The 25,357-nt window shown below is 33.4% G+C and overlaps 3 protein-coding genes across 7 annotated transcripts in view; 1 reads left to right on the top strand and 2 right to left on the bottom strand.

Annotated features, from left to right (window-relative positions):
• Nucleotides 1-7,167, bottom strand: part of LOC119085043 (bromodomain-containing protein 4) — a 45,055-nt gene extending 37,888 nt beyond the window's left edge. The window contains exon 1 of the mRNA XM_037195282.1: nt 6,666-7,167. The gene's annotated coding sequence lies outside the window, so the exon portion shown is untranslated. The remainder of the gene's footprint in view (nt 1-6,665) is intronic.
• Nucleotides 7,168-15,929: 8,762 nt separating this feature from the next.
• LOC119085035 (myosin light chain alkali) lies at nt 15,930-20,429 on the bottom strand. Of its 2 annotated transcripts, XM_037195233.1 has the most exons (6): nt 20,280-20,427; nt 19,580-19,610; nt 17,977-18,285; nt 17,811-17,897; nt 16,972-17,062; nt 16,059-16,129 (listed from the first exon to the last, which is right to left on the bottom strand). In XM_037195233.1, the coding sequence occupies exons 1-5, from the start codon at nt 20,280-20,282 to the stop codon at nt 17,016-17,018; spliced, it is 477 nt and encodes a 158-aa protein (XP_037051128.1). In that variant the 5' UTR covers nt 20,283-20,427; the 3' UTR covers nt 16,059-16,129; nt 16,972-17,015. The 2 variants fall into 2 exon arrangements, with proteins under 2 accessions (XP_037051138.1, XP_037051128.1); XM_037195243.1 differs by lacking the exon at nt 16,972-17,062 and having other exon boundaries at nt 15,930-16,129; nt 20,280-20,429.
• Nucleotides 20,430-23,814: 3,385 nt separating this feature from the next.
• The window catches only part of LOC119085014 (protein unc-80 homolog), a 29,806-nt gene continuing 28,263 nt past the window's right edge, over nt 23,815-25,357 (top strand). For all 4 annotated transcript variants that reach the window (XM_037195213.1, XM_037195221.1, XM_037195203.1 and 1 more), the window contains exon 1: nt 23,815-23,950. The gene's annotated coding sequence lies outside the window, so the exon portion shown is untranslated. The remainder of the gene's footprint in view (nt 23,951-25,357) is intronic.

Below are 25,357 nucleotides of genomic sequence, written 5' to 3'. Positions count from 1 at the left end.
ATTGTTATGCATAAAATTTTGCACTTATGATCATGATCCATCTGACTTGATGTTATTGGACCTTAAGCAATCAAAAACTGGGGAGAATTTAAATATATCGAACGAGTGGTGAAAAATTTAGAAAATCCTCTGTCAATTATAGAAAAATCCTTTACATTCCACGAAAACCCACAAAACTTTAAAAGAAAATCCTTAAAAATTGAAGGAAATCCTTGACAATTCAGCAAATTCATGTTAAACTTCGTATTTATACTGCTCTTTGCCCGAAGACAAATTTAGAATCATCCGACCTTCGACGAAGAAAGCTCTAGAGAATGCATATCATGTAAGACAAGGTAACAGTACGAAGTATGTGTAGAAGGGTATGAGATAACTAATTTAAGGAAATGCCTATGTTGTCTTCAAGGTCTACGTACGCACCCGTCTTTTTAATTTTGGTATGGCCCTGGAATAAATTATTCTTTCTCTTAGTTCACCCAAATCAGTCTTTAAACTGTCTCTTAGCGAGTGGCTTCAGGCTTCTTCAAAATGAACTTGTTCAATTGCTATGCTGAGGCTAATGATCGGTCCTCGGTCAAGTCTTTGTGAATTATTTTCCTATGAATTCGGAAAATAACCTTCAAAGAAGGAAAAAACAAAAACAAAATAAATTCAAACAATGGTAACCCGGCGTGACAAACGTGACAGACAACCCAACCCAAATTTCACAATAAATAGGGGTAATTTAATCGATGATGATGATATCATCGATATATACACAAATTTTACCGTGCTATTTTTCTTACAAATTGTATAACATTTATAGTTTATGTGTGGCAAAGTTTTATATCCGATTTTTCGTACCATTTCAATCAAAATTCGCTTATAAACCTATTTTTAATGTAACAATGTAACACATAATAAAATCATAAAATCGATCGCACATTTGCTTAAACATGAATGGATAAAGACGAAGAAAAAACGCGACGTATAATGTAAAAGATTGGCTAGATTTTTGGACAAATGTTTTTATCCAAATAAATGGGAGATCCAGTGTTGCGGGTTTTTTTTTCTTATTACACTCTCTCGTCCATTTACAAAACGCAAACAGTTTGATCGATGGATGAATTTTTGTTTTGTATTTATTACCATAGACGAAAAATTAGTAACGGGCAAAGAAATGGGTGAAAAATGCATGGCATTCAAAATATCTTACTAAATTGCGTGCAACATGTCAGTGAAGAATGAAGTTTATCGTATTTTTGTTTGACTAAATATTGCAGTTTTAGCTGGAATAAAATTTTATTAATTATCATAAACCAAGCATTTTAATTAAAAAACTTTAAATATTTATTTTCTTGTATTGTAAAGCTGGAAAACCAACCGAGCCAATCAGATCCCTTATTTTCTTTTCTCTTAGCTAGTCACTTATATTTTGAACTTGAACTGTTGGAATAGATCTTGATGCCTCTTTTACAAAAGTTTCATTTTGAACATCTGGAGAACGGCACTTACAGATTTTTAAGATCGCTACGAAATTCCAAAGAATTTTAGAAGAGCGAACAAACGAATATCTCTGATTGAAATTTTTTAGAATTCTACGAATGTAATGACAAAATTGTACTTCTGTTGAAAATGTGTACTAAAATACAGTAGAAAAACCGACAAAAAGTTGCAGTTGTATCTACCGAAAAATTCAGCTAATATTCCGAAAAGAATACCACTTAAATGACAGCTTTTGGACTACACATTTTTAAAATCAATTTTTAACCGCGAAGCCATGATGGCACATGGATCTACATATTCTTTAGAAAATTTTCAGAAAATTCTCCCTGCCTTGGACCTGAGTCTCATAACTTTTCTACCTCGTTTTTACTCACATTCCACATCCCATAATACTATAAGGATAGAGGTCGCGTAAAGAACCTTGAACCTGACTTATCTTGAATTCTCAACTTCCAGTTTCATCACAAAGGGCAGTCCTTTCAAAATTGTACAGTCTAGTCGGACACTTCTCGGTGTTTTTGCGAACGCAAAAGCTTATCTAAATTGTTCGTGAGAGTAGATAATTGAATAGACCGCACTACCTAGTCTTCGCGTATAGAACTAAAAAAATTCCCAGTTTATAATTTACAAGATATCTTTTTCGATATTTTGCAAAAAATATTGTTCAGACATGCAATAACTTTGCATATACGAGGAAGGAAAACGTTAAAAACTTTTAATTAAATTTGTTTTGAGCTTGACATAGTATTTTGTTAAATTGTTCACGTTGCTTCCACCGAACTTTTACTTTACCTATATCAGAAATTAATATTTTCGGAAATGTTTTGCGTTTAAGGTCGAGAGCTATTTTCGTATGAAGAAAATCTTTTTCTTCGTCTTAGCATTTTATTCTAAATTGTAACGTTAAAGGGCCAAACATACAGACCATACTTAGGACAGTGTACTTCCACTTGAGGCACTCATTTGCATTTCAAAGGAAACCTGCTAATTGTATCTATTTAACAACAAACTGATAAACTCTTTCAAGATACCTGCTTGATAACGTGTTACTCATTAAGGCTACAACATTTTATCAGTTGAACAACAATAACAACAGATTGAAATTAAATTCTGTTATGGCGAGCAAATTCGCACTGCTATTGCGTTGTTGTGTTACAATTTATTGCTTCACAGGTAAAATACTATCGGTGTCTGTATGTTAGCTGCGTGTGTTTTTGAGGTTCTTAGTTTTGATCTTGGTGAAATATTAGGAATTTGGGTGTTTCCAATAATAAGGAAAAATATTGATTTTGGCATACAATCACATTCGAAAAACTAATGACGTCTTAGCAAATGTTGCAAAGTCCACCGATCGATTAATTTATCAAGAGTACCAGTGACGAATGATGTAGATTTACACATCGACATAAAACATACACTCCCATATAGATTACGTCGCGCGGTGATGTTACTCGTCTAAAATATTCGAATTCAAACAGCGCTGTGTGCTTTTCTTGAGAAAAATTAATATTCGTTGATCGTGGTATGAATGATTGTGATGCATAAATTTGTTCCCAATTAATGACATTCACACAATGTATGAAAGATAGCCTCATTTGTAATTGGCTTTACAAAGGTAAACAAGTTGAGTTTGATATTAAATAAAATTGAAAAATTTTATAAATTGTACTTTGCTCTGTGTGAACCGTTCTGATGGTTCATATTTAGGGGGCTTTTCCGCAGGGCTTATTTTTACAAAATTTATTTGATTTTGTTTTTTTTTTAGCAAATCTAACAATTTAAATTTCAAAAAAAGGGGTTTTCCGAATTATGCTCATTTAAATTCTCGAGAACTAAATACCTACATGAAGGCATCGTTTTGATTCTATTTTGGTTCTATTCAAATCGACCAACTTTGGTTGTATTGTTTATCCAATTTCGTGTCTGTTTGGGTGAATCATTGATTAACGCGATATTTATCCAGTTTCAATGCTTGATAAATATCGACCGACGATAAAGAATATTGATTCAATGTAAAATGTCATCAGCACTCACTCACATATCTAAATCGTCCACATTCAAAAGTACAAATCATTCACTCGCCTAAAAGGAAGTAAAAATAATGCTTTCTCGTCAATAAAAGAGCAATATGTCTGATTAGATTAACTTGTCTAGTGCCGATAGATTTGTGTTTCAACAGAACACTGTCTACGCCGGCAGAAAATAATCTGCACATCGACGAAACATTCAAAGGAAGCAATTTTCTTTAAAATTTCGATTATAGGCTAGGCAAACGTTAAAGTCTCTTATCTCTAGAACGTAGCACAACGAAGGAATTTTTCTTACATTTTATTTAATAGAACAAAACAGCGACAGAGAACTGTGTCCTCGTTCATTTTATTTTACTCATTGAAATTTTAATATTTTTTTGTTGAATTTTTCGCAACAAACTGTGTGTAGACCGGTAGACCGTGCAATATAAGCGAAAAAGTTTTTAATTTTTCTCTGTTTGTTCCTTGACAAAGGTAACAGCTCTCTGCTTCAATACGTATGGAGACTTTCAAATCTAGTGCATGAAAAAAAGTGAAAATTCTACAATTTTTGGGGCAAGGCAATTAAAATTGTCACACATATAAATGAGCGATATATTTTGTTTTAATCTATTTTTATCATTTATATCGTTCACCACATTATACGTTGAAATGAGAGTGGACTTAAAAATAAACACCAAAGGTCATACTCATTTCCACAGCAGCGAATTATTACGTGTACCGGCACACACAAAGTGTAATCGACATAATAATACATAACAAATATAATATGTATAAAGTAACGTGTGTGCAGAGAGTACATCTCTATATCTCACTGAGGTTGACTTGACATAATAATATTATGTTTGTTTTGATATGCCAGTCAGTGGTTTTTAAGAAAATTTGTTTATTTATTATACTTTAAAAACATCAGAAAAATGAGATTTACAACTTGATTCCACATGTTCGCCATTAACTTGATGGATATTATGCAGTTGCTACAGTGAGAATCATTACGCAGCGCAGGAATCAATTGTCTAATTGAATTGAATCGATACTTTCGTTAAAAAAAAAAAAAAACTTTGAATTGATGGAACAGATGGAAATAGTAGATTGTGTACCTGATTATGAGGTATTTGTTTTGACGTGGTTGTAACCCGATTCGATGGTAATCTGACTTTAAACCCACTAAAATAATTCGGAAGTACTTACAGACAATTTATTTGATGGAACTAGCGGGAGTGCATTATATGGGACAAATGATGAAATTTGTTGATCCGACTTGAATTTCTGTATGATTATTAACTTGAATAATCATTCAAAAAGCCCACTCCATATTTGTCTCATAGAAATGTGTTGGTATTTTGCGTTAATTCACGATGGTCAAAATCTCAGCTGTTCTATACCTAGTTTTATGAGCAATGACGGACAAACGTAGAAAATCCTTAGTCCATCCTTTGTAAAAAATTAAAAAATTTCAGTAATGAATAGTTGAAGTTGAAATCCCTTGTCACTCAAATTAGCGATTAACGATCAACCGTAAAGTAATAATGCAAATAAATTGATATGTATACAATTACATCACACAGCATACCATCTGGTGCAAGAAACGTATATCTATCTGGATCATATATCTATTTATTAACCACATCCACAAAATGAGAAGGTGACTTCATTCGATTGTTTCAATTAATTGGGTAAATCACATTCTCAATTGGAATGAAATGGTTTCAGCTAAAATTGGCCATTTTTAATAAAGTCTTAAAAAAAAGTTTTTTGGTTCATACACAAAAATGAAATGAAAATTTATTAATTTTTTCGTGACACTTTCATTTAAGCTACAGTAAGTGGTCATCGGTCTATTACTGCCACTATAATTTCAAATTTAAAGCGAAACGAATTCAATAAAAGTGCGAAAATGGCTAATTGAGAAACGACATTTTTTCGGAGAAAAACGATTTCATTCATCCTACAGAAGAACAGTAAAATTGAATTATGTTCTTATCTACATTTGATGATGTTTAATGACGAAAGTAAATAAACATTTAATTAACGATAATAATTTAAGAATAAACACCAGATTAGTGTCTTCAGAAATGGTAAAGATGCCCAAGTCAAAGTAACACACACACACAAAATACTCACACAATGATTGCCTTTGAAAGAAAGCTCTAGCTATCTACTAGACCTTACTTATCCAATGAACAATTGATTCTACAAAAGTATTGTTCGACTTTGAATTGTAAGCCAAACAGGACAAGACCAGGCAACGTCACTAATGAACAGAGCTTCATCTGATGATTCCGATAACTACCTTCACATAACAGCAAACGGAGTACTAATTCGAACGAGTAATGAGTCCTGTTACAGAATAAATTCTGATGCAATTACGTGTAAAGAATATTATCCTACCAGTCGTAAGGGGCGCCTAATTGAAATGAAAGATTTTTGATGGTTAGATTCTACAGCTGTGCTGTAGTACTGCACGAAATACGTTGCTTTCCCAAAGTTTGAAGTAATTTTTCAGTTAAACATTTTCTACTTCAATAATTTTAATTTTGGTGTTACCAAATGCTTGAACCAGCATTTTCAGCAAATGAGTGAATAATTAGTTTTAGTTTTCTGTTAAGTTTGACGCGTCCTAATATTTATTCAGGAGTTCTATCGTTAAATTAAACCTTAAACATTGATGCCTACTTTTGATGAGTAGCCAAGAAAACCTTGAAGTCGTAAATACATGAACGTAAATCATCAACAAAATTTCTAAACGATACTCTCGAAAGCTCTCAGGAAACGCATAAAAAAGTTCTTTTTATCGAAAGATGTTCTTGTCTCATCTATAATTCCATTTTAATATCGGATGTGAACTTTTTACACGCACGAATTTTACCTCATTTACGGCTACAATTAAAAAAGTGTATTCAAAGTGAAAACCGGTCAATAACCCTACCGCACGGAAAACTATAATCGAGATTTTTTTGTTCATTGACTTCGAAAGCTTTCTCTCACGCGCAGCTTCCTATTACAAGGAACCAAATGTGCAAATATTTATATTACCCTCTCAACTATTCTTTTGTTTTTCTTTTTTTTAACAAACAGCCAACTCAATAATTTCATATTCCATCGAAAAATGTTATCGAATAGGAAAAAATATGCAAATTTGCGGCATACCTGTATTACTAATCTGTTGTAAAGAAGCCGACTCGACCAAATTTTTCTCAGTTACATTTTCCGACGACATCTCCGACATGATGTTATCCATTTTTTCTCGACGAGCTTTTTGCAAAGCACAGGAAATTTATTTTTAATTTGTCGGTGTACAGAAGTATTTCAGTGAGAAATACCAAACGTTTTTTTACGTCTTGCGACGATATTAAATGTAATTTCCTCTTAATTTAACAATGCAACACCTTCTCAATTCAATCGAACAACAATCTGTCCTAAGGACAATATCTCAATTAATCTTAACTTTTATTATGCAATTAAGTTCGAATTTTCTTTCCTATTTCAACTATTGATGATACGCACAAATGTATCTCTCAACCATTAATTAATTCGACTGCACAACCGATTCGGATATTTAAAGTAATTTTAAATTTTATTTCTTTATCACACAATTTTGAGCACTCTAGATCGCTCAGCAAAATACAAGATAACGCCCGTCAGAAGATTGATATACAACTGAATCGGTTCTCTAGTTTGCTATACAATAGAGAAAAAATGAACACAAAATGTACCGACATGCGCATTCAAATTGTGGCAACGATAAAAAGTTTAGCTAAGAGTCAAACCAAATAAGAATAGTAAAACACACTCAACGGGGTGTGTTTCATGGCTATGTGAGCAAAACATTGTATGTTGAGAGAACGGCATCTGTGAAAATACTGCTTAAAAAGACTTGAGTTGTTCGATGGTCACGCTTTCCAGTTCGGTCACCGAAAAAATCTTAACTTTACAGCCTGCAGCTCGTAAGTTTTTGAATGGATTCAATTTTAATGTCTTCATTTTCTGACAGCAATTTCAGTGAAGAACCACGGCAGAGAAAATAAACTCTCCAGTGCATCAAAAAATTGCATGCCGGGTTTATACAAAAGGATTAAACACATAATAGTTATTTATGTAACAAGAACCGTATGGAGGTATATTATCGCATTAGATGTCAGATTGCCAATCCGAGACGAAGACGAGGTTGGCAAGACACCGTGTGCGATAATATACCAGCATACGATTCGTGTTACATACAACGTTTTATGCAATGAAGGAAATCGCATAAATACCGAAGATAATCTTATTGTGACTTCAGTAACACGTGGCTTTTATTTCACTAGTGCGATAAAACCCCTTGCAAGTCATTTATCGCACTAGTGCGATAAAATACGTTCATACGACATTGCACGCAGGCGGCATAAGTTAGAAATATCATCACTGAATTGCATTAAAAACTTAAAAAAGATATGCAAGTTTTTAAGAGGGTATGTCATGTATAGGCTGTGTTTTCGTAGTCAATTTTCAGGTACAGTAATAAAACGGATTAGGATGAGAAATTGCAAAATTAGGGTAGTAGTCAATTTTCAGGTACAGTAATAAAACGGATTAGGATGAGAAATTGCAAAATTAGGGTAAAATTGTGAGTTTCTGGTGTTCTTGTTTGTTTTCTTTACTACAGTATTAAAAAATCTTAAGTTTTAACTGAAATGGTGAACATGTGGTGCTCGCAAATATTGTTTGTACATCAATTTCAAGGCTTGGAATTTTCCATATCCCATTAAAAAAAAAACAGCAAACAAATTAGTCTTTCTTCAAATATATAAGTATGTTGACCCCTTTTCTTACCATGTATTAATGTCTGACCTTAACAATATCATACGTCAGTACAAAAGTCTTCGAAAAGTCATTAAATAGTCAAAAGTTCTTCTAACAAAGGCAGTAAGCAATTATCTGACTACTGTGCGAAATGGAAGACTAGACCGGTAATCACACCAGAGCCTCGTTTTTTTTAATTAAAGGACCTGAAAGGTATTATCGAACTGGAAATAAATCTGTTAAAAGAGACCTTACTGTTCAACATTAACTGTCCCTTAGATACCTTTACCACTGAATAGGAGATCATAACAAATAGAAACAAATGCTTCAGAGAGTAGAAACATCAGTTTCCTGCCAGTTTTTTAATTCTTTCTTTCTATCATTTTCAACGTTCAGAATGGAACTAGTTGAATGACTCAAAGACTTTAAAATTTTACTCATCAATCGTCCTATCAGTGATCCTGTGTACTGTCTAGCGTGAGATATTTCGTTTTGTCGTCGTTAACATTCAGTCCAATTGGTTTTCATTCCATCTCAATTTCGACAAACATTTCTTCGACCGCAACGGTTGCCCTTCCTATTAGATCCATCTGGAGAAGAAGTTTAGTTGGAAGAGGAATTACGCAGACTGTTTATCTCCACTTTTACTTCCTAAAAATTAGCCAACCCGTTAGATAGTATGTTTCCAAGACAACCAGGTTGAATATATATTTCCGTTCAAGATCAAAATAGTGGTCATGTTTACAATGTTCATACAATTTATTGGATAAATTTAAGATACATTCATAAATCGTCATCGATTCGCTTATAGTTATAAGAAAATTTGTTATTACAGTAAATTATAAAAAGCCTTACATGTCTAGACACTTATATCTACTTGAATCGATTCGAAATAAAATTGAAAATGAGTTGAAGTTATCAAAATGCAAAAAAGATCTTAAACCAGTCTGGTATAATTTAAGTAGAACTGTCTAATGATCGAATCAGTCTATAGAAATTACATTTCTCAATATATTACTTACGTATCAATTTAATTAAAGGGCATTTTGAAAGTATGAAGCTTAATGTTACAGGTGATTCCAGTTGTATAGCTTCCCATCCGTCACCACAGCAATTTTTGATGTCGACATCAGAGGTTGAGCAATGAAAGGTGAAGCTCTTAAGTGTTCCAATATCCAGCATGTAGTTCATAACATAATCGATGGGAAAGTGGACAAAATCATCCATTACAATCTCCTTCAACGATGTCAACGATTTCAACGATTTAGATTTGCTCAAAAAACCGTTTTCTAGGTCTCTCAACACTGTGCTTAAGCTATTAACAAACTTTAACTTTTCTATTGATTTATGCCGTTTGAAGAAGTTGTAGTAATTGTTGATACATAAGCCATCAAAATATTCAAATGTCACCGTTTTGAGTTCATCGAACTTAAATGGAACCTTTCTAGGACTCGGTATGTCGGATCCGAAATCCTGAATCGTGAAATCTTCAACGTTTGGCAAATAAATTGTTTCCATTTGATGATAAACTGAGCGTGGAGCGCGAACTTTCAAACATCGAATTTGTTTATTCATTTGGATGATACTTCTGAAAAATGGTGCATCTGAGCACCATGACTGGTCCAAAGTAATTTCCAAATTTTGTAAATGAGGATAACGTTCACATATATTATTTGCATATGAATTGTACCATTCTAAGCTTAAACTTTGCATTTTCGGGAAAAGTTGATTCAACGAAAGCATATCAAGATGACCCATATGTAGTTTGACAGTTTCAGCTTTGGAAAAAGGCTTAGAACACAACTTATCAAATTCCTCGTTGAATGGCAAAATCGTTACTTTTTTCACAGTATCAGCACAATAACGATTTAAATACGAGATGACCTTTGCGTAGAATGGGTTGAATCGGTTAATATCGTCTGTGAACCACTGATACTCAAAAACTAGATCAGAGATGCTTTCTCCAAAACACCGTAATACTTGAAGGATTGTTTTCGATGTTGTCAATATGATCTCATTGTCATTTTTATCGTAATCATTTATCGATCCTCCAAATCTGCAACCATTGCGTAAAATTTTAATCGTATTCTTCGAATATTTACGGATGAACACGTACTTGGCAGCTTCTCTAAATTGATCATTGACATGTGCAGCGCTGAGAAGATCTTTCAACTCGAGATGGTCAAACGCATGCACCAAACAGTCGTGGCCAATGCGAGTAATTTTATCTGAAGACCGCAAACGACGCTTCGCTTGTTGGATTCCATGTGTCGAACGTTTCCGTTTCTTGTTTAGTTCCATTTATTCGGCAGAAAATAAATATCGGAAGAAATAACACTTACTAATTTACAAAGTTTATGAAGTGTAGGTAAAATGTCTCTATCAAGTACCTTACAGTAGCACGACAAATAAACTAATGACTTTTGTCAAAAAAAAAATGGCAGATCGAATTGAAGTAAGCAAACAATATGGCCGCCACTCTATTGGAAAATTACAAGAACGAATCGTTAGGTTGGGATGTTGTTCCTTTCTTGTAAACCGCCGGTGTCGTAGCAACTGCAACCAAGCAGTAGAACAGATTTTCTAAGAAAGACCTACGTATGCAACCCTACTATGTTGGCATTATAAAAAATGATGGTTGCCGGTGTACTATATTTCGGACGCACATGCTTTAGTCGTTGACAGTATTTTGGTTTCGATAATTAAATGTTTCATCGATTTGGTTATTGACAAATTTTCATTAAAGAATAATATTTGACAATTTTTTGTGCGAATTTTTATAGGGCGTTCCATTTCGGAGATAGTTCACTTTTATGCCGTGGGAAATCATACAAAAAATGAGTTACGTGTTCACTTTCGGTATTTTTTATATGAAGATGCCGTGGGACAAACTTGAACCATCTCCGAAATGGAACACTCTATAAATCTGTTTGAAACGTCCTACTTATCTACATTTTCAATTTTTGCCACATTAGAGGCTCTCATTAAATTTATACTTGTGGAAGTTCGAAAAATGTTGTTTATTTTGTGGCATATCATCTTAGAGAGGCTAAATATCCGTTGAAAAAATCTGTTCTGGTGCTTGGTTCAGTGCTATGCCGATGTACAAGATTTTTAAACACATTAATATGGCCGTAGTTGTATGTTTTGTTATTTTGCACTCTGAAGTTAATGGCGATCCGTCAGTTTTTCTCGGTCCTAACGATGTGATGTAACAGTAGATAACAGCAGACCGAGCAGACTCTATTTAGGCGTATGCGATTCGAAGGCAATAGTATTTTACAAGACATAAAAACATGAAAAGTAAATTTTTCGTGTGAATTTTATTGATCCGAGGCGTCGCCGATTGTTTAATATTAATGGTCCGCCAATAGAAATTATTAATGAAAAAGTGAGCTTGGCTTCCACTTCCATTACTAAAATTTCATCGTCAGATATAATGGTAAGGATTCTGAACAGTAAAATTGACAATACATTTTTTTACATTTTTTATTGTTCTTTTACAATTATATTCAATTAATATTAAACAATCGGCGACGCCTCGGATCAATAAAATTCACACGAAAAATTTACTTTTCATGTTTTTATGTCTTGTAAAATACTATTGCCTTCGAATCGCATACGCCTAAATAGAGTCTGCTCGGTCTGCTGTTATCTACTGTTACATCACATCGTTAGGACCGAGAAAAACTGACGGATCGCCATTAACTTCAGAGTGCAAAATAACAAAACATACAACTACGGCCATATTAATGTGTTTAAAAATCTTGTACATCGGCATAGCACTGAACCAAGCACCAGAACAGATTTTTTCAACGGATATTTAGCCTCTCTAAGATGATATGCCACAAAATAAACAACATTTTTCGAACTTCCACAAGTATAAATTTAATGAGAGCCTCTAATGTGGCAAAAATTGAAAATGTAGATAAGTAGGACGTTTCAAACAGATTTATAGAGTGTTCCATTTCGGAGATGGTTCAAGTTTGTCCCACGGCATCTTCATATAAAAAATACCGAAAGTGAACACGTAACTCATTTTTTGTATGATTTCCCACGGCATAAAAGTGAACTATCTCCGAAATGGAACGCCCTATAGAAATTCGCACAAAAAATTGTCAAATATTATTCTTTAATGAAAATTTGTCAATAACCAAATCGATGAAACATTTAATTATCGAAACCAAAATACTGTCAACGACTAAAGCATGTGCGTCCGAAATATAGTACACCGGCAACCATCATTTTTTATAATGCCAACATAGTAGGGTTGCATACGTAGGTCTTTCTTAGAAAATCTGTTCTACTGCTTGGTTGCAGTTGCTACGACACCGGCGGTTTACAAGAAAGGAACAACCTCCCAACTTAACGATTCGTTCTTGTAATTTTCCAATAGAGTGGCGGCCATATTGTTTGCTTACTTCAATTCGATCTGCCATTTTTTTTTTGACAAAAGTCATTAGTTTATTTGTCGTGCTACTGTAAGGTACTTGATAGAGACATTTTACCTACACTTCATAAACTTTGTAAATTAGTAAGTGTTATTTCTTCCGATATTTATTTTCTGCCGAATAAATGGAACTAAACAAGAAACGGAAACGTTCGACACATGGAATCCAACAAGCGAAGCGTCGTTTGCGGTCTTCAGATAAAATTACTCGCATTGGCCACGACTGTTTGGTGCATGCGTTTGACCATCTCGAGTTGAAAGATCTTCTCAGCGCTGCACATGTCAATGATCAATTTAGAGAAGCTGCCAAGTACGTGTTCATCCGTAAATATTCGAAGAATACGATTAAAATTTTACGCAGTGGTTGCAGATATGCAGGATCGATAAATGATTACGATAAAAATGACAATGAGATCATATTGACAACATCGAAAACAATCCTTCAAGTATTACGGTGTTTTGGAGAAAGCATCTCTGATCTAGTTTTTTGAGTATCAGTGGTTCACAGACGATATTAACCGATTCAACCCATTCTACGCAAAGGTCATCTCGTATTTAAATCGTTATTGTGCTGATACTGTGAAAAAAGTAACGATTTTGCCATTCAACGAGGAATTTGATAAGTTGTGTTCTAAGCCTTTTTCCAAAGCTGAAACTGTCAAACTACATATGGGTCATCTTGATATGCTTTCGTTGAATCAACTTTTCCCGAAAATGCAAAGTTTAAGCTTAGAATGGTACAATTCATATGCAAATAATATATGTGAACGTTATCCTCATTTACAAAATTTGGAAATTACTTTGGACCAGTCATGGTGCTCAGATGCACCATTTTTCAGAAGTATCATCCAAATGAATAAACAAATTCGATGTTTGAAAGTTCGCGCTCCACGCTCAGTTTATCATCAAATGGAAACAATTTATTTGCCAAACGTTGAAGATTTCACGATTCAGGATTTCGGATCCGACATACCGAGTCCTAGAAAGGTTCCATTTAAGTTCGATGAACTCAAAACGGTGACATTTGAATATTTTGATGGCTTATGTATCAACAATTACTACAACTTCTTCAAACGGCATAAATCAATAGAAAAGTTAAAGTTTGTTAATAGCTTAAGCACAGTGTTGAGAGACCTAGAAAACGGTTTTTTGAGCAAATCTAAATCGTTGAAATCGTTGACATCGTTGAAGGAGATTGTAATGGATGATTTTGTCCACTTTCCCATCGATTATGTTATGAACTACATGCTGGATATTGGAACACTTAAGAGCTTCACCTTTCATTGCTCAACCTCTGATGTCGACATCAAAAATTGCTGTGGTGACGGATGGGAAGCTATACAACTGGAATCACCTGTAACATTAAGCTTCATACTTTCAAAATGCCCTTTAATTAAATTGATACGTAAGTAATATATTGAGAAATGTAATTTCTATAGACTGATTCGATCATTAGACAGTTCTACTTAAATTATACCAGACTGGTTTAAGATCTTTTTTGCATTTTGATAACTTCAACTCATTTTCAATTTTATTTCGAATCGATTCAAGTAGATATAAGTGTCTAGACATGTAAGGCTTTTTATAATTTACTGTAATAACAAATTTTCTTCGAATCGATGACGATTTATGAATGTATCTTAAATTTATCCAATAAATTGTATGAACATTGTAAACATGACCACTATTTTGATCTTGAACGGAAATATATATTCAACCTGGTTGTCTTGGAAACATACTATCTAACGGGTTGGCTAATTTTTAGGAAGTAAAAGTGGAGATAAACAGTCTGCGTAATTCCTCTTCCAACTAAACTTCTTCTCCAGATGGATCTAATAGGAAGGGCAACCGTTGCGGTCGAAGAAATGTTTGTCGAAATTGAGATGGAATCGAAACCAATTGGACTGAATGTTAACGACGACAAAACGAAATATCTCACGCTAGACAGTACACAGGATCACTGATAGGACGATTGATGAGTAAAATTTTAAAGTCTTTGAGTCATTCAACTAGTTCCATTCTGAACGTTGAAAATGATAGAAAGAAAGAATTAAAAAACTGGCAGGAAACTGATGTTTCTACTCTCTGAAGCATTTGTTTCTATTTGTTATGATCTCCTATTCAGTGGTAAAGGTATCTAAGGGACAGTTACTGTTGAACAGTAAGGTCTCTTTTAACAGATTTATTTCCAGTTCGATAATACCTTTCAGGTCCTTTAATTTAAAAAAACGAGGCTCTGGTGTGATTACCGGTCTAGTCTTCCATTTCGCACAGTAGTCAGATAATTGCTTACTGCCTTTGTTAGAAGAACTTTTGACTATTTAATGACTTTTCGAAGACTTTTGTACTGACGTATGATATTGTTAAGGTCAGCCATTAATACATGTTAAGAAAAGGGGTCAACATACTTATATATTTGAAGAAAGACTAATTTGTTTGCTGTTTTTTTTTAATGGGATATGGAAAATTCCAAGCCTTGAAATTGATGTACAAACAATATTTGCGAGCACCACATGTTCACCATTTCAGTTAAAACTTAAGATTTTTTAATACTGTAGTAAAGAAAACAAACAAGAACACCAGAAACTCACAATTTTACCCTAATTTTGCAATTTCTCATCCTAATCCGTTTTATTACTGTACCTGAAAACTGACTACGAAAACACAGCCTATACATACATGACATACTTACCCTCTTAAAAACTTGCATATCTTTTTTAAGTTTTTAATGCAATTCAGTGATGATATTTCTAACTTATGCCGCCTGCGTGTGAATTTTATTGATCCGAGGCGTCGCCGATTGTTTAATATTAATGGTCCGCCAATAGAAATTATTAATGAAAAAGTGAGCTTGGCTTCCACTTCCATTACTAAAATTTCATCGTCAGATATAATGGTAAGGATTCTGAACAGTAAAATTGACAATACATTTTTTTACATTTTTTTATTGTTCTTTTACAATTATATTCAATTATAATTATAATTATTAATGAAATGTACATTTTTTATTATTGCGAATGATGTTCTAGACACAACAACATTTTATTATTTTGAGTGGAGCGATTTTCTTGCCTCTTCACTTTCAACCAAAAAAATGGCCGTCTGAGTGACATTATAAATTAATTAATAAAATCATAAAATTCTGTTGAAGTTGATCGCAAATCAAAATAAAAAATTTCTCGTTTTTTCTGATGGTAAAAAAAAGTTGATGTAATTATGAAATGTGTGCGAATGGCTGGATGGTAAGTAGCTGTTGTCCTTTCGTTCTTTGTTTGAAAATTAAGTAGTCAAAATTATGAAGTTTTTTTTTTGTTTTGAAAAGAAAGTTTTTTATATAGATTTTAAGTCACTGGTTCCACTCCACACATTTTTTCGAGATATGCTGCAAGTAAATAATGTTTCATTTAATTTATTTCAATTCATATTTAAACATAAAAATAATTTAGCATAGCACATAAATACGACTAACACAAAAATACATCATTGTTTTACATTGAAAACTCAACATAGGTGGAAATGAGAATTGGGGACAAATAAAAAAGTTTGGAATACAGATTCGATAAATGAATGAATTGATTGACTTGCTTGTATTTTAGTCCAAGGAAGGAAAATGAGGCAGATTTCATGAAAGATATGTAAAATGATGTACGCATGATTATAAATTGTTTTCATTCAGCTCAGAAGGAAAACTCACTCTCGTGAGTGTTTGTTCCCCTGCTAGTGACGTAAAGTCTGAGAAAGTTAGGTTATATTTCAAGTAAAATATAAATAGGGTATTCCGTGGAGCTCCATTTCAATTATCTCTTATATTTCGATTCGGTTTCTATTAAATTTTCCTCGATTCAATGAGTTATCATGAAATTAGATGATAAAATTGAGCTCCTCAAAAAATCACAATCTGCAAAACAGTAAGGAAATAGGTATTAGATAGAAGATGGCTGATTATTTGCTGATAGAATTTAGCGACATATTTTTACCATTAAGCCATGATAACTCAAAATCTTCATTCTTGTACATTTGCACAAAAATGAGCCATCATGGTTTCGTGGTAAAAGATCGGTTTAACGAATGTGTCGACCAAAAATATGACATTAAGTGATTTCTTTAAGAAAAAAAGTGAACGAAGCGTTGCATTCGATTAAGCATTCAAAAGTTGTCGTAAAGGCGAGCGAGGCGTTTTTCAACTAAGCCGTTTAATGAATCAAAATTTCCAGATGTACTTACATAATTTGCTATCACTTTGAAATTGTGATAAATGAAGAAGATGTTTATTGAGGTAACAAAGGTGCCATGACCATCATTTGTTGGAGGAATGCTGGTTTTTTGGTTAACGGATGTTGGGTACAAATAGTTTTTGTGTATTACAACAAGGGTTGGACACACACACATAGATAATTTTTTTTCCGAATATGAAAACAAAGTGAAACAAGAATGTTAGATACTGTAACGTCAATTTTTTTTGTTGGGAATTTATACTTTTATAAAAATGGTTTTTAGCAAAAATAATTTGTTCAACAGAAAAAAAATATGTTTTTCATTGTGGGCAAATGTTTTAATTCATTTGATAATTACAAGTGTAAGCCTAAATTTACTTTAATTTGAATTGAAATACTTTTTAATTATGAATGAAACTTGTTCAGTGTGCTACTTGGAGTAGAAACTCAAGGGGTAAACGACTTCCAAAACAGTTGTGACACACTGACAAAAAAGTTTCGAAAAACTCAGCTGTTGCAGGTAACTTTGTATCCAGGTAATCTACAATAGCTGCCACAGCTGTAGCGCCCCATACAAAAAATGCAGCTGCGGCAGATAATGTAGATTACCTGTAGATGAAGTTACCTGCGACAGGTGAGTTTTTCGAAACTTTTTTGTCAGTTCACGATAATTTTTTGTTTGATTTTGTGCATGGAACTGACTGCCTTGTGAATTCCCATAGGGTAACATAATTTTCTCCGGTCGTTTACCTCTCGGTTTATTTTCTTTGACATTTTTTTTTCAACATATTTTTTTAAAAGACGACGAGAACTTACTCATGTGATATAAATAACACAACAGGTACTTACGTGCATATTTGATGTTACCATCTTCGTCTTCAGCACCCATACAGTCTTTGAATACTTCAACGACTTGTTCTTCTGTCAAAACTTCACCTGTATTTCCAAACAAAAATTCGATTTAAATGACAGTCCGAAATGTATAAAACAAAAAAAAATGCAATCCCCCACTTACCCAAAGCCAAAAGTGTATGGTGCAATTCAGCCAACAACATGGTGCCATCTTCATTCTTGTCGTACAATTTCAAACATTCAAGGAAATCTTCGTAGCAACCTTGTTCCTTTTCCTTTTTCACTTGACCGTAAATGGGAAGGAATTCTTCGAGGCTCAACAATTGTTCACCACGCTTCTTCTTGCCACCCATTTTCTCGATAAGTGCTAAGGTTGGGTTTGTGTTGAGGGCACGGAGAACATCACCGATATCCTGAGCATCGATTTTGCCGCTGCCATCATGATCGTAAACGCTGAAGGCGAATTCAGCCTCTAAAAATAATTTTAAAGAAAACCGTGAGAATGGATTGACTTTGTTTTAGCGTGATTAAAATTTGTGGTTGTATTAATAGAAGGTCTCTGCAAATTCTACGCGTGGGAACACATGTAGAATTAAAAAAAAAATGTTCCATCCACAATGTAGGTAATGTATACGAAAATACCGCAAAAATATACATTAAACCGACGGCGGCGATTCTTTGTTAATCATTAATCGTTACAAGCTACAAGCTTATACTGACACAATCATCAAATCTGTTACTTCTGTTGTTTAATAATTTGATGTTTTGAGAAGAATCGTTTACTTCATCGGTTCAAGTAAACATTTTGTTATAAATAATAGCTTGTGGCAGAGTTTATCCCTTAATTCATGTGACTGTGTTGATAACAGATGATTTTAAAAAGAGCATCTGTAAGCCACTCACTCACTCTCTAGTTTAACAACTAAAAGGACGCGAAAATCGAGTCTTTAAAATCCTATTTTTAATTTTGAACGATGTGAACTCACTACATCATTTATCTCAACAATTGTGTGCCATAACACTATCCTTTTGATGTCAAGATCAAAAACCAATAAACTTTTATATTGTTTTCTGGCTCCTGTTGTATCAACAACTAATTTTAATCACTCTGTTTAGTCTTCACAGTTTTGTGGCTAATTTCCATCATATGAAAAAGCGCGATTGCATTTAAATGGTGAAACTAAAACATAAAAAAAGAAACAAACTCATCGTCCATAATGTGCTCAATGTTTGTTCCCTCAGACGTTAAACAGACTCCTTGTATAAATTATAAATCACAATTTATTTGCTGTATTACCTGGAACACAATGTAAACATCGTTGTTCCGGAACATTTTCTCAATATTGAAATTATCGCGTAAATGCTCGTTGAAAACACATCACTGCAATTAAATACATTGTATACAGGCATCCAAATATATACACACACATGCCACATAATATGTACAAGACTCTACTGATTGTACATATTAATGTTTGAAATGTGATCCACCGAAAAATCTATTTTTGTAGCAGCACACACGAATTTCGATTATGTATGTGGGAAACGGTGTCTTAAATTAGAATTAACCGAACATTTGATGGGTGGCCAAGTTCGCCTTATTTGACGCGATCTAATGCGAACTATTTTCAGAAATATTTTACGAATTTTCTTGTGTGAATGGAACTTTTTCCTTATGTTTTTGTGTTGAGGTGTTTTTTTTATGTAATTATTTGGAAGGATTGGAATTTTTTATTAGTTTTTTTGTCACCATTTCTTTTACTTACTTTCAATATCGCTTCTACTTAAATCTCCGGCCTGAAAAATTCAAATTTTTGTTAGCGTTTCTTTTTTTTTTGGATAAGGATATGTTTTTGAAAGAATTTTCAGATGGAATCACGTCGGTTAACAAAATCACAACTTTAGCATTCGGAGTAAATTTCCATTTTATTCACCAATGATCCACATCAAAAGAATGATTTGAGTTTCCTTTCAATAAATTTACGTCCAAAAATATTCCTTTTATAATATGGTTCACAAGACGGTCCTTCTTTCGGAAAACCGAACATTCTAATGCTCGTACATGTAAAGTTTCGTTTCGATTTTTAGAATATCCAACCGAAAAAAATAATTAAAAACCACAGGATTTCCATCGTCGATTAAATAATCGAAATTGAAGTGGTGAACAATTGAGAACATAAATCTCCAAAGAAATATCATCAGCAATTACATCACAGTAACAATTCCATTACGTCAGATCAATCGAAAAGGATAATCTGGAGATCTTCTAATTTTCCAGATATCACAAAAATCACAAAAATTCTGTGCACTTAGTATCGTTTAATTCGTTGTGTGAATTTAAATTCACTTTGTAAAATTGTTCACAACTTTCGATATTTTCCATCATTTGTATTTAAGTTGAAAAAGAAAATTTTCAAAAACACTTTTCACAGAAAAAAAAAATTAATTTTTTTTAGCTCCACTCACCATTTTTATGATTATAGTGATCTGGTGGACAGCAATGAACTCAACTGAATACAATTGTTGAATCGAAAAAGTAGAAATGAAAATTCTGTTTACCCTAAACGATATATATATCGAATAAGCAGGCACGAATCGGTGTTTTGTTTTCCGTTTGAAAATTTTTTATTTTTAAATTCACAGTTCTGGGCCAGTTTTATTTTTAACATTTTTCTCAAATTTCTAGAATGTTGAGATTTGACGACTTTTTAGTTGGTTTGGTTTCTCTCATACCGCCGAGACATTACTGTGAATCCAATAACGACATCCACTCACAAATCTGGTATGTCTTTGGTTAGTTCGTGTTATCATGTTTAAAGTAAAATCTTTTACTTCAATAGTTGAACAATTAATAACAACTCTAGAAAAATCTGTTTGCTTATTTTTGTCGTGGTCTACTGATTCAATTCAATACATTTAGTTACTGGAGCAATAAATCAGAAACAGTTACAACACCTCAATCTGCGATCACAGTAATTTTCCGTAATTTGTAGTTTGCAGTCATAAATCCATATAGATTGTAGCCCTAAAAATGCTACCAAAACAATCGAGAAGTACTAACTGCTAACGTATCGATTACGTTTAATTGAGAAGTCTTAAATCATCCACAAGCTTCAATATAATAGCTTGAAGATTGTGAATTGTGTTAAATTGTGAAATGTTGTTTCCTCTTTCGTTGGTTTTCCTCAGTGTAAAATTTACTTAATATCATGTCGATATTTGCTTGATGGAAATGTGACAAGGTCTATAAGACAGCCAATGGTCAAGGGACATGAAAAGATAAATGCAAGCAATGTTCATCTGCATGTTATCGTTTATTAACTGAGTACAGGCCTGTTGAAAATATTCCCACCAGTTCCACCAAACTGACACATACGAAGATTTTCTCAGCGAATTTTGACTAACTCTGGAGTGAAACGATTGTTAACAATAAGCTAGTGGCTATTTTTACACATGACACAGATTCGAATTCCTTACAAGTTTATCTTACAGGAAAGTCTTCTTGATCAATGTTTCATATCGATGTGTATGTCTGAGCCAACACATAACCGCCGCAAATTTGTGTAGATAATTTTTTTTTCTTTAAATTTTTTTTATATTTTTGAATTCCTCTTACACATTTCTGTGTATAACCCATGCAATAGAGACTCTAAAAATAACGTTATTTATCATGTTGTTTTAATTTGTGTGTAACGTAATGTTGAGAAGGTAGAATAGACTAGGGATGAAGGTGATATAAATATTTATGAAATGTAATTTGATAATAAAACAAATAAACTTGGCCGAATTTGCAAAAACTTTTTTTTTTAAATGAATATTCGAGTTTCATGTGGCAGTGTTTTGGCCTTGTGATTGGAATTATTATGACAATACCGTCAGTAAACCACACCGATGATTATCCCAATGAAACGATTTCATTCTGAACGAAAACTGTTTTCTTTTCTTGGCATCAGAATCGGCAATTAAATCTAAAATCGATAAAAATTAATGCGTTCAATTTGATGACAAACTGTCATTCACTTTGATGATCCTAAAAAAAAGCACACCGTCGTCATTCCGAAAATCCGAAATCATGTTGATATTTATGTCGGCGTGAACTAAATACCAGAACTGTTGACGCATATTATTGGTATGGTTTTGTCTATCGATATTGTCTTATACATCATACGATTGTCTCAAAAATAACTATACTTTGAATGGACAGGCCAATTGGGTGAGTATTCTTGCAGGGAGCAACCGGATTAGACACTAGTTTACCACATTTCCAGAATTAACATGAAAACAATAGGAAACGTTTAGTAGGACTTTAAGTGCGTAGAATTCATTGCATTTAGGCAGGTTCACTGAAAAATATCGTCAATCGATGATAAAATTTCCAAATAATCAGTACAATATCAATCGAATGTCGATATCAGTCGCTATTTATCGAATTGTCAGTCGACATTTATCGATTTTCAGTCGATATATATCGATTATAGATAAAATATTCGATTGATATTGACTTTTTGAAAATATCGACAATCAATTTTTGGGAAATAATTGATATTTTATCAATCGAATGAATTATCGAACATGCCTAATAGAATTGACGAAAACGAGTCAATGCTTGATTGAACAATGAGGATGGCTAATGTGAATAGGGAATAGGGTAAATCTGGTGAAGATGGCTAAAATATTTTAGGGCTTGCACGGCTCTTGCACTCAAATCATTTATTCAATTATATGAATACGTTGGTCAGAGTCAGACCATGTGACCTTTACTTGGAAACTTGATAATCTATGCTTGATCAATCTGTGTTTTCACATATTTCAACAATTGGCATGTGCATTTGTTAACGAAAACGACGACAAAAAATATGCCAGAAGCTCAGGCTATTGCTGTCTTTTATAGTAAAATGTATGTTAAATCTAATGAAGCAACAGATTTTGTTTCAATCTTTCGAAAATATTTCGACTGAAAGATGTAATAGACTCGGCTATAATGCTAACGTAATTATTGAAATGCCCAACGAATGTATTACAGGTTACAGTGACTATTTTTGAAAAAGAATCTAATATTTTATGAAAAATGTGTGAAAATTTAAGAAAATGTTTTCTCAAAAATAGTCCCTGGCTAATGAGCTAATGTAACGGAAACCAATTCAATAATTCATCGGTAGAGAAATTAAAAATCAAAATTCAGTTCTCTCTGTAACTATAACTATTCAGTTGGAACTGTTCATATCCTTAAGCCTATCGTCAAAGGTATCCTATGTCGCCAAAAATATTGTTGACCAAATCTGAGTATTTCCTTTCCAATACTTTCGGCTGAATATGCTCCGGAAGATTGTCTGAACTCATTTGGTGAAGCTTACTCATAGCGGGACTTCCGATTTTAAATCCATGAATGAAAATTGAATTACGAACAATTTCTGAGAGGATTTCAATTAAACTCGGGAAATGTTCAGCCCCTTTTTTTTAACTCCGAAAAAGATTTAAATCTTAGCTCGGACATCTGTGTAATTGAAATAGAAAAAAACTTTGCAAAATCTTTTTTTTACCCTCGAACAATTACCCCGCAAATAATTGTATTTGAAAGTTAACAATTAAAATCCAGTTCGAGACATAGCAACAGGTAAAATTACAAAATACACGAAGTAACTCTCCATCACTGTTATCTCTCAATTCGCGAATCAGTAAAAAAATCGTTAGCAACTGAAGCACGTGCTCACCCTAAAACTGAATGAACGCACATTGCTCCAATTTTATAAAACCCCAAAAACAGCACGTGTTTATCATATGTTACCAATTTGACGCAGTCTCCGTACACCATCATTCCGAATCGTCTGAATTCGAGAAAAATCTCCCCGAAAATCGATTATTTCTCAACATCATCCCCCAGTACCGATATACAACGTACTTTTTTCCCCATTTTGCTCTACGTATAAACCATATATATCCACTCTATGCGAAACGATTGTGGAAAATCTTCAACACACTTTTGCTCATTCGAGAATCGTTTCCATTCAGTCGCCATCATCCACCTAGCTAGTCATTATATGACGGGGGAATGTTTGCGTGTCGATAAAAATCGCGGAAAATTAAATACAAAAATAGAAAGTAAATTATAAACGGTCAATATAATTGAAAGAAAAAGGGTAAAATCATATTTAATCGGTCAATTTGCAGAGTGTTTCTAGAATTAATTTGTGTGGACAAGAAAGTGGTGGAATTTTGATGGATGTGAAATGAATATGTTCATTGAAAGAACGAAAAACGAGATTTTCATCTTTAAAAGATGGAGGGCGTTGGTCGATATATTGTTATATAGAGATTTTTTTTGTATGTTGTGTTCGGGAACACGTTCATAATAATATGTTGGGAAAGATTCGAGCCCGAATTTTCAAATAAAACTTCCTGTGCTTATTTGGACGTTCCTTAGAATTTCTTCATGATAATGTGTCGTTTAACACAAAATTCATAATATTGCTAGGAATTATGCTGGGTCTACAGCTGTGGTGGACAGCTGATAAGATCCGACAGTGTACACCATGTGTACATATATACCATTTCCAATTAGTCGTTTATTTTCACATGACATTTCATCGATACTATTTCCAACATTTATTTCGATTTAGGTCATTTTGATAGGAGAGAACGCTTTTAGCGGATCTAAACATTGGAAGGGTTTGATAGGCGCGACATGTCAATATATACATAAATGTGCCGTTCAAGTAACAACACAACATTTTTGTTTATAAATATTATGTTAGTAGGGTGAATGCCACTTCCACGTTCCATTTATTTTTGGCCCAATTTTCACTGCTTTTTGCCAAATCACAGTTCTTAATGTAGTCAGTCCTTTATCTCATGTACTTTCAATAAACAAAGTTGTTTTGGTACTCTACTCTTATCAGTACTACCTCGTTATTTTCTGTATTGATTGATTGTGCTGTGATATGATTGTGAAAATAATTTATTACTCGCAGTTTTGATAAACAATTTCTTATTGAGCAGAGTAACCGACTCATTGCTATATTGTTCCAACCATATTTTTTAATATGAAGTGTGCAGAGATTGATAGCAATGAAAATATACAAATCAAAGCCAAATCGTATGGTTTTTGGCTAAATATCCTCAGAGAAGCGAGCTAATAACTAACGAATCAAAATGCGCTTCAAACATAGACTTAAAAGTTGTAGGTCGAAATGATGTATGGATGTTCAGAGGCCGGCACCTTCCATGCATCACTTTTATTGTAGACTCTAGCCCAACGAAACCACCTTTGAAATGGTATTTGTTAACAAGAGCAAAAGTTCGCTCGATTTGGGATTTCTTATTTATCCCCGAGGTGAATACATAATTTGTCGTTTGTGCGTGGCGTGAATAACCGTTTTATACTCGAAACAAACACATCACCATGTTGCAAAGAAGACAAGAGATAAGAGGTGAAAATCAAAAATTTTACACCTGGACTGTCATCAGGAAGAGCGTCAACAAAACGCCATTTTCTCGCGCATTTGAGTGGAGAAAATAAGGTTATTCACGCCGCACAGATGAAAATT

This window comes from Bradysia coprophila, chromosome X, assembly GCF_014529535.1.
Source record: "Bradysia coprophila strain Holo2 chromosome X, BU_Bcop_v1, whole genome shotgun sequence".
NCBI classification, from domain to species: Eukaryota; Metazoa; Arthropoda; class Insecta; order Diptera; family Sciaridae; genus Bradysia; species Bradysia coprophila.
Note: the sequence above shows the minus strand (reverse complement) of the source record. Positions and strands in the feature narration are given on the sequence as shown.